At 44.6% G+C, this 10,608-nt stretch overlaps 1 protein-coding gene across 2 annotated transcripts in view; it reads right to left on the reverse strand.

Annotated features, from left to right (window-relative positions):
* Positions 1-10,608, reverse strand: part of Dscam (DS cell adhesion molecule) — a 566,911-nt gene that overhangs the window by 22,392 nt on the left and 533,911 nt on the right. For both annotated transcript variants that reach the window (XM_021209063.2, XM_029544386.1), the window contains exons 29-30: positions 10,034-10,149; positions 6,847-6,996 (exon numbers count right to left, since the gene is read on the reverse strand). In XM_021209063.2, the coding sequence (XP_021064722.1) occupies positions 6,847-6,996; positions 10,034-10,149 (266 nt within the window). The remainder of the gene's footprint in view (positions 1-6,846; positions 6,997-10,033; positions 10,150-10,608) is intronic.

The following is a 10,608-nucleotide window of genomic DNA, read 5'->3' on the forward strand; positions in this document are numbered from 1 at the left end:
GAGGATTTTGGGAGCTCTCTCAGAATAGATGCTGGGGCTAGGGCAAACTCAAAGTCCCTAACTCTCTTCTCAAGTCTCCAAGTTCTCACCCAGGTTTCCTGCCTTAGAAAGCTCGTTTCTCAGTGTGGAGCTCAGGTCTTCCTTCCCCACCGAGACCTCCCTATTTGGAAAATTTCTATTCAGAGCTGCAACTCTTTTCAAGTTAATTCTATTCATTATCCCAAGTCCCCCTGGATGAGGACAGAGCTAGCAGTGGCCTGATAAATGTTGAAAATATAGGTCATGGTATCAGTTTTCTGAGCCGCAGGCCACAATTTTGCTCTGTGCTACGCAGGTGTCCCAGGGTTAGAATCGTGTCAGGATGTGGGAAGGCAAGGATATCTGACACACTTAAAAAAAACAAAAACCAAAAAACAGGTTTTAGCAACCATTATTTTGTTTCTGAATTGAACTTGATATGGTCGCTTCCAACAGCGATGTAAATACTTGGATTTTGCTCGGTGGTAACGTTGCTTATCTAGGGATTTTTCTGCCCCTGCATGGAAGATTCTTTGCCAACCTCCCAAGCCTCTAATATAAATACAACTTAGTGATTAAGCAGCATTCTTGCCAAACAGCCAATGAGTTAGAGGACAGGGGTATAAATAACTCCTGACCTTTCAACTCTGGGTCTAAATCTGCATTAAGTTTTCTGCCCATTGAATCAAATTATTTTAATTATCCTGAGTTCAGGATCAGAGAGGATTGTTTGGGTAATAGGTTGGTTACAAAGCATGTCACGTGTGGTGTGCTCACTGGATTAGTCTTCCTTTAATCATCTGCTATCCATTCTCAGGTCTCAGAGATGAGGCCTCAGCAATGCATGGAGAACTCAGCGGCCTTCCCATGCATAACAGCAGATCATTTCCCCATTTAAGTAGCAAACGTTTATCCAGGGTTTATGGTGCATTGAATCATGGGATCACCCTGGCCACAGGAGCTATTTTCTTCCTGCACTCTCTCGTGCCATTCTGGGTGACAGAGTATATATTCAAGGTTGTAGTAATAAGGATTCAATGTATGTTTTAAGCTTTTTATCCTTATTGGATACAACCTACTCACATCTTCCTATGTATTTTTTTAATCATTTCTACATGAATTAAAAGTCAGTATAATGTAAATGCTAGGAAACCAGTTATTATATTGTTAGGGTATAGTGTATGGGGGCATTGAATCTACAGACAAAAATGGAGTAGATATGAGAACTCATGATATGTATATATGTATGTATTCACACACATTCATGTATATTGACCTGTGTGTTATATAAGCCTGCTTTAGTTCCCACATGTCCTTTATGTAGTATCATTTATACTCAGAGGTCACACAAAGTGGCGACATGTGTGGCTTTCAAATCATGTTGCCTGGTTTTCAAGTCTAGTTTCTAGTTACTCAAAGGCTATGTAACTCTGGTTTTGTGATCTCATTTGGGTAGAGACTGGTGACATCACTGCCACCTCTAGCTTTGGGTGATCTGAATGTGTCAGAGAATCCAGGGTATAAAAATCTATGGTGCCTGAGCAGCAGACCCTCAGACTGCTGGAAACATCCCAGGTGTATTGGGAAGATTCAATGGATTAATCAAGAGAGCTAAAATCTTGGTTTAGACAGTTTGACAGAAGAATGCCCCTTAACAATTCATAATCCAGACTTCTTAGATGGGTGAAGATGGCCAGGCAAGGGCCAGGCTAAGAGTCACACAACCAAGTCACTTGCTGTGGCATAGTAGAGAGCTGTGAATTTGCTCTAGTCAGAAATGGTGCAGAGCTGGGCAGGAGATGGGCATGGTAAGCTTCCTTCCCTGGCTTCCTCTGTATTGGAAGATTGCAGCTTGTGGGCTGGGGACTTAGTATCTGGGAAGTAAGAATATCTATGATCCATGTCCACATCTTGCAGGGAGCCAGGACCTGTGGGCAGACCTTAGCTCCAGTAGCTCTCACTGTTATAAAGCCCCAGTGCAGAGATGGCACCAGCCTTTCTAGATAATTAAGAAGGTGAGGGAAAGACATGTGAGGGGGGCTCTTCTCAGAGCCCCAGGGTCTACAACTCCTGAGCTTACAGATTCTTATCAGGGTGTGTAGCTGTCTGGGACTTAGGGGTGTTTGTTCTGCTATCAGGTTGAGGGAACTGAGCAAGTCATCCCCTGTTCAGGACCTTGACTCCCTCATCTGTGTGAGGTTGAATTACATGTGAACTTGACAATCTGTGTCACTGGGCGGTGAGAGGACCAGATGCCAGTAGCAGTACTTGGTAACTATTTGACCCTCAATATCCAGCAGTTCTCCAACCAAGGACTCAGCCAACCATTGACCACAAGTATCTAGAAAACAAAACATGTCCATCTAGAACATGTAGAGACATCTTATCATCATTCCCTAACAGTGATAAGATAGCAGCTATCCATAAATGGTATACAGTTTGCATACCGTATAATACAGTATACATATAGTGTGCATACAATGTACACAGGGTGTACATGTGACAGTGCACAGTGTGCACACAGTGTACATATAGTGTGTGAGGCATTATAAGGAATCTGTACATTATTTAGAGTATATGTGAAGGTGACTACATCTTATGTAGAAACACCAGACCACTGTGTTCATTACTGTTTGTGATCTTGGCACAGCACAAGCTAGAGTTGCCTCAGAAGAGGGAACCTCAACTGGAAAAATACCTCTATCAGACTGACTTGTAGATAAGTTTGTGGGGGCATTTTCTTGATTGATGTGCCAGGGCCCAGCCCATTGTGGGCAGGTGGTTCTGGGTTGTATATGAATGCAGGCTAAGTAAGTCAGCGAGAGCAAGGAGAGCAAGCCCAGTAAGCATCACCCTCCATGACCTCTGCAACAACTGCTGCCTCCAGGTTCCTGTTATGTTTTATTTCCTACCCTGACTTCCCTCAATGATGGACTATAACCTGGGGTGTGTAAGCCGGAGGAATAACTCTTTTCCTGCCCAAGTTGATGTGGATTGTGATGTTTATCACAGCAACAGAAAGTGAACTAAGAGAGCCATTGTATACAAGGTACTTGAGCAGCCATAACTTGGAGGTCCAGGAACCCATAGATATCAAGGAGAGATGGTATTTAATGGATGCATGGTAAATGTTCTATACACAGGTAAGCAATCAATGGATGGATGAATGAGTAATTTTGAGGTATATGTGATATCCAACACCTTAAAAAAATCAGTCATAGGTCATCACACTTGCAGACCTTGCTACTTTTCTCAGGAGAAGATCTTGTGAGTGGGCATCTTTCCATCAGAAGGGAGGAAAGAATGCACTTTCTCTGGGAGGTTAGGGCACACAGACCTGCTGAACAGAAATCTCTGGAGATGGATGAGAAAGTGGGTAATGCATTGAGTTTCCAGGTCCTACATGAGTAAGTTAAATACCCATTTACTCTTATCCCAATCACTCTGATCCCAGCACTCTATTGTTCATCAGCACTTGATCTTTACAGGGTGCATGCCTAAGTCATATGCTGGGAGCAGGGTGTGAACAGAGACCCCCCGTTCAAGGGTATAACATCAATGTAATTTGTACAGGAGGAAGGAAGGAAACTGAGCAAAAGATATGGCCAAAGTGTGACTCTTCACATACTGAGAGCAGTGAATGGTGCATTGTTTCCATTCCTCATACACAGGAGAAGAATTTGGCGCAACTCTCTGGCAAGCTAATAAAATACTTGGGAACACAAACTCTGCAGTTGCAGTTGTGTTTGTATACAGACAGCAGCTTTCCGATGTTCTAGTAATAAATAAAGGTTCCTGCAATAGCAACATAATCCTAACATAGAGGACACAAGAATGATGCCTTTTGTAGTTGAGACCATGGGGAATATAGTTGGATCATAGAAACCTTGGCGTTCACTGGGACTGGATCCCAGAGCTTCCTTGGGTACCAAAGCCTGCAGATGCTCAAGAGTCTTTGACACAATGACACGGTGTTTGCATAGAACTTGTGTGTGTCCTCCCACACACTTCAAACAACAGATTCCTAATAGTACCCAATTTAATGCAAATGCTATAGAACTCTGTTATACTGCATGTCTGAGGGAACTGTGATCAGGGAGCCTCAGCCCTGCTTGGTACAGGTGGAATCCTTACGAGGAGTTCTGATGTGTGTGCAGCTGTACCCACAGAGGCAGAACTCTTGGCTGTAGAGCTGGCTTCACAAATGTATCCCTGCAAACATAACAAGCTCTAGTGATCTGGGCTTAGGCCATCGGACCACAGGACTGTATTAATAAAGATGTGACAGCTAGTTAGAGGTGGTGGCAAGCTCCAGGGAGCAAGAACAAGCAAGGATCTGCACTCCAGGACATTCCTAAAGGTCAAGCTTCTGAAGGTGCTGTGGGGCTAGTCACTCAGTGTCTTCATTAAAAACAAACACAACACAACACAACACACACACACACACACACACACACACACACACCCCTGGCATATTACTGTTCTCTACCATGTTTAGGTTTGAGAATGTAGTTAATGGGATAATTAAAAGATTGCAGATCCCCAATAGAGTGTTTTCAGAATGACTCTGAATAATTCCACCTCAGGATGGGAGGAGAGAACTGGAGAACAGTGCCCAAGCTTGAATCGCTTTGCTTTCTGTCAGCGTGGTTTAATGAAATTCACAGTAAAGGAGAGAAGCATGTTCTCAAGTTGTAGTGTTCCCAGGTGAGAGCCAGGTTGGATCCTGGGACAATGTGGTAGGACTATCAGGATGGACCCCACGTGCATGGCATGGCTTGGGCAGCTGTTTCTGTCTCTTGCTCTCTTAACTGCTTTCATGGCAGCTCGCCAGCACCCCAGGGCTATGTCTACTCCAGTGCTCTGGAGAGTCTTGGGGTTTTTCCCTCCCTGCTCTCTCCTGACAGCCAGCTCCAGCTCTCCCTCTGATGACCTTGGTTCCCCTCTGACCTTGGTTTATACCACCTCCTCCTCCGTGGAAGAGTTTCCAGGTCCAGGGGGCTCCTCCCACCATCCCTGTGCCCTGTACCTGATTGACCTGACTCTGTACCTCTTCACTCTGTCTTTTCTTTATCTACCATTTCCAGAGAAAGAAACCATACTCCTTGTGTAATATCTGCCTTCCCACTAAAATGAAAAATACAGTCTTTCCTCATTTTGTTTGCAGTACATTACCAACACTGAGTATGAGCCATATATGCAAAGTGAAATCTGAATAAACATTTCTAAATGCTGAATGGATGAATTCTATTTCCCCAGTGATGAATAACAACTTCATAGCCGTGAGGCCGGGAGCACACTCCTCCCTGCCTCATGCTAGAGTCCCTGGCTTACAATGTCTGCATGTGGTACAAATTCATCTCTGATATTTTAAATGCCGTCAAAACCACTTCCCGTTATCCCATGGCATATTCTTCATGCTGCTGGAAGTTTCTGGTACATTCCTGTCATTGCTTCTGCTCCTGCATTAACTATTTGTGATAGCTACTGTATGTGATGCTTTTGCTCCCAGAGGCTATTCAAAGGGAAGCATCATTCTGCGTTGCTTTTTACCTGCCAGATGGAACCAATGTGCTGTGATCAAGGCAGGCAACGACATATCTCTCAGATGTGTCAACTCTCCTTTGACTTAAGAGCAAAAAAATTGTAGCCTAGAAACCAGAAGAGGCTGGAGCCAGATCTCAGCTCACAGTGGTAAAGTCAGAGTGGTCAAGACCTTGATGCATTTTAGTAACAAGGCTCTTAGCTTGTAGACACAAGCCCAGAGAGCTAGTGGTTCCTACTATTTGTGTCTCCAGAACATACTGACATCCTCAGAAGGAAGGAGACAAGTTTTGCACAAGGGACAAACCAAACATGGCTTCAACATAGTGAAAGCCACAGTCTTGGGTGGTCCTTAGCTCTGTTCAATGCTATCCTGAGTGTCACAACCTGGTTTGGGAACTGACCAGTCACATCATGAAGCTCACTGCATGGCATAAGCTAGAATTTGTAAGCCACAGCTTCCAGCAACGCATCACGGGTTTCTTCATGGCAGTTTATGTCTCTGGAAGAGTGGTATTTTACAGAGAGAGTGATTAGGGACTTACAAGTGAGATGGCAAAGCTTCTAAAGTGACAATTGAGACATTAATTTCTTACCCTTTGAGGGGATTTATGAATAGTTTCAATTATGAAGAAACAAGACCATCTAATTAATAAGGTAGATGTACATTAGGAAACTTCTTTGCAGTAATTAATTTCCACCAATTATCAATGCAAATATGAATAACTAAGCAGAACAATATCTCTAGATTAGCCAGAACCATCACTTTTCTCTGTGTGTTTAGGAGACAAATGGTACCTTTGAGATCAGACATGTCTACAGCATCTTTCTGTGTGCACTTCATGTGCACAACCTTGGATTATTGGTCTGAAACTCCATCTTCCAATGCCCAAAACAAAGACTCTGATATCTACTTTTTAATTCAGGACCCTGAAAGGTTTCTGTAGATAACACATATGAGATTGTTTCTCTCCCCCAAACGGGATACTGCCCAACACATTAAAGTTAATCATCCTTCTCTTTTCCATGTTGTATAAAGTTCAAAGGATTATATTCACTTGAAATTTCTAGCAATTTCTACAGTAAACCAAGACTAAGATGTGTTGGTTTGAGTTGACACACACCTAACAAGTAATAAAAGACGCTTTAACATCCCCATTAAAGGTTCATCACATCTATTGCTTAGGTGTGCAATGGAGAAGCCCCACCCTTTTATTTTCGAGGGGCATGGATATTGTTAGCATTGACAACAGCCATATATTCCAAGGGCTACTGAACACTCACTTGTTCCTGGCCGAGCATCAGAGACATCCACGAGGGGCCCGGTGGCCTGAGACACCGATTGGTAATGCACCGTGTGAGTCACCGTCAGTGACTTCTGTTTGGCTGCTTCCCCGAAGTCGGCATCCGTCAACAGGACTGTGGAGCGGTCATCTGCAAGAGGGGGCACACAGGAAAGCCAAGTGTGTTTAACAAATGTGAGAACAAACAGCAGTCTAAAGAGGTGCGCGCGCACACACACACACACACACACACACACACACGTGTGCACCCAAGCAGATAGAGAGGCTCAGCTTCTTGTGAAAACAATGCCACTCGGTGTAGCTGACCACTTGGTATACTTTGGGGTTTATGTGTTTGTCCAAAGCTTGCCTGACATACTGTACAATGTCAATGCTCCCAGTGAGTTGCCCTGTGAGACAGACCTTTTCAGCTGCTGGAACACTCTGTGCAACTAACCCTTACAGTCCCCACAACTGAGGTTGACTGTCACACTGACCTCGGTGCCTGTTTGGAGAATGGGAGAAGGACTTTCCTAAAGAGTTTGATGGTTCTGTTCCTTTCTCTGGCTATGTCTGAGCTTTAATCACTAAAAGCTTAAAAGTACATATTTTGACTGACTTCAAGGATATCTCTCTTGTAAGTCCCTCAGGGCATGGGTTTTGGAAGGCAAGAGCTGGGCCTTGGGGGTCCCAAGGGGAACAGCTGTGTGAGATGCACATGTCCTCTGTCTGAGGACTGTCATTAACTTCCCCATTTTCTTTAGAGTTCTTTGACACAAAGGGAGACTTTGGTTGGGAAGTATGGAGTTTCTGTACATTTTCAGAGACTGTGAGTCAGGCTAATGTTCTGATTATCAGTCAGCCAGGACCTGCTACAGCATGCCTGAAGGGATGGGGGATGGGGGTGAGTTACTGATGCTACGTTCATCAACAACACAGCAAGCAAGGTTTCTGTGCCCAAAAATGGCTCTGAACAGAGAGAACCTTACAAAATCCAGTTGCTCAGGCTCTGGCAGGGGGAGGAAAGGCCTCTTGAAGTTAGAATCAAATTTCTTGGCAGAGACGTGGAGAGGAGGCTGCCAAGCTGTCTGCGAGTGTCCTGGCGGGTGGCACGGCACAGGTTGGTATTGAGATGAGCTTGCCAGAGCTGGGCTTGGAGGCTTGGCTCTGGAGCTATCATTTAAACCCTCGTAGAAAGTGGGGTTTGCACAGAGTTGGAGTCTCACAATTACAGCTGATACCAGAGGACCCCCTATCTTGGTTTGTCCTCTACAACGCAGCAGCTGTATTGTGGATTCTGGGAGGTAGATATGTTTTCAAGATGAGATTCACGGCTGGGTTATAAACCTGTCCCGGGAAATGTGAAGTGGTTCCTCACTGATTGCGAGCTTAGCCATTCATTCTGGCAGAAATAAATGGTGGTCTAATGTTGGATCCTTATAACCAGAGTGTTTCCTAGTAATTAGAAAACGCCATCAACCCACTACTTTGGAATTATCAGAGACAAATGGTGGTCAGCGACAGATGACGGAGGGCGGATTGTGATGGGTCTCTGGCTGCGGGTCATGTTGACATACAGAGATGACTGACAGGCTGTCTGGTATTCAGCCAGCAACAAAGAGCCCATGGAAGCCCTGTACCACTGACAGGCTCCACCCTGCTGTAACAGGCATTTGAAGGATTATGAAGGGTCTGAGGAGGAATACTTACAAAAGCCCCCTGTACCCCTCACTGTTTTATATAACCACTGTGACCTGCCAAGCTCCCTAGCCTCCCCTCACTCTCAAATAAACACACAGGGTGTTGGCCAAAGGTGATTTTAATTTTAATGCCCTATCTCTGGAGGTCAGTAAGAGAGGCATCACCTAAGTCCCAGTGCAAAAACATACAACCAGAAGCAAAGCACAGCCTCTGGTTTGCATTGAGAGAAAGTATCACACCCTATGGCACTTGAGGGAAAGCGGGGCTTCCTATTTGACATGGGCCTAAGAATTAATGGGAGTCACGTGACTGAGGGCTCGACTAGACTCGGTCACAGCCTTGCTCATCGAGGCTATGCCTGGACTGAATGCTGATGTAGGAAGGGCAGACTGGGCCTTGGCATTTCAGAGTCATCAGCTCGAGATACCTTTCAAAATGGTGGGACAAGGAAAGGGTGAAGGGAGGAGCTGTTCCTTCTACCTGACCTCCTCTTGCAGCCTTCCTGGTAGGAGTGTTCAGGGGCCATACCGGGAGGCAGGCAGTGTATCTAGTCCATGGGGAAAGGGCTGCTCTGGAGTGAGTGGTGCTGGACGCCTTCCAAAGCAAATGCAGTTTGCAGAGGGAGAGGTCCCAGTGACTGTCTACTAAGATGCTGATTTTCACGGTTCTCAAAGCCTCACAGGACTTAAGAGGGTCCTGATAGCAGGTGGCAATGCCCCATCACTAACGGTGGATGGTATGGTAGTAAAGCTGGAAGTCAGCCAGAAATTCTGAATCCACTCCTGTCTGGTGACTTTGGCCAGTTACAAAAACCTTTCCACATTTCATAGAAGAGCAGTCTCTTTCCTGTGGGTCAATAGACAGTTAAGCAAGTAACATGGAATGTGCTAAAAGAGACCATGGGAGTTAGGGGCTTCCATGGTTGTTACCAATCACAGGACGGCAGCAGGTCAAGATGCTGTGTTTGTGGTGGAGAGGCTACAGTGCCTGTCATTTTTCATGGCTTCCCTTAAGACTGAGAAATCTGGGCGGGGGTTTGCGGGGTGGAGATCTGGCTCTTTCAGCTCAGGATTTTATGGGATGCTGGGAATAGGGAGACAGCCTGCATGGCGGTATTTATTTGTTTAAATCTTAATCCAATCTTGAAGGTTTATTTAATGAAGGCTGACCTTGTCAGGGTTGGCAAGGAGAGCATAGAGGGCTTCTAAGATGAAGCTTTACAAGGCAGGCCTGAGGAGCTCACTGTGCTATCAAGTTTTCATCATTGGAGGGACAACAGTTTCTCCAGGAAAGGCCCAAAGTGAGCAGAGTTGGGGGACTCGTGGTGTATTGACTGGCACTTATTACTTCCCTTAGCTTCTCTACTCATGGGCACACAAACTATTCCCATCAAGAGCTTCCCACGCTCATAGGTCAGGAGGAGGAAGCATGGTGGTTTCTTATCCTACAGCAGCCACTCCCTGGAATGTAAATACAGGGCACCTTACCTATGGTCTCCATTGTGTCTCTCTCTTCAATCAAAAGCTGAGCCCTGGGTATATCAATGTGCATTCTCAGAGTCTGCTGCTGCTTGCTTAAGGTATCTGAAGTCCGTGTGTTCTTGCTGAGAATAGAGAGAGCGTGTGTTAGCCGATCCAGTTCAAAGTGGTGCTATGAAGGCACATCACTCTCTTATCAGACTAGTCTATTGTTTAATTACAAAAACAGTTTGAAGAGATAAGAGGGCAATACACATGACAGAAAATGCCTTTCCTTCAATCAAAAGATATGTATTAAGATTAAATTTCAGTAGACAAAGGAGATTCAGAACATATACACTTCTAATAGGTGGGATCAATAATGATCAATCTTGAGAAAATTACCATTTCTTGGGTAAGGGTGAGAGTGATCTTAAAAAGGGACATTCAGACAATGACATGTATAGTTATACATTATATATCTCTATCTACCTATCATCTTTCTGTCTATCATCTATCTATCTATCTATCTATCTATCTATCATCTATCTATCTATCTATCTATCTATCTATCATCTATCTATCTATCTATCTATCTATCTATC

The sequence above is a fragment of the Mus pahari genome, chromosome 12 (genome assembly GCF_900095145.1).
Source record: "Mus pahari chromosome 12, PAHARI_EIJ_v1.1, whole genome shotgun sequence".
Classification (NCBI taxonomy): domain Eukaryota; kingdom Metazoa; phylum Chordata; class Mammalia; order Rodentia; family Muridae; genus Mus; species Mus pahari.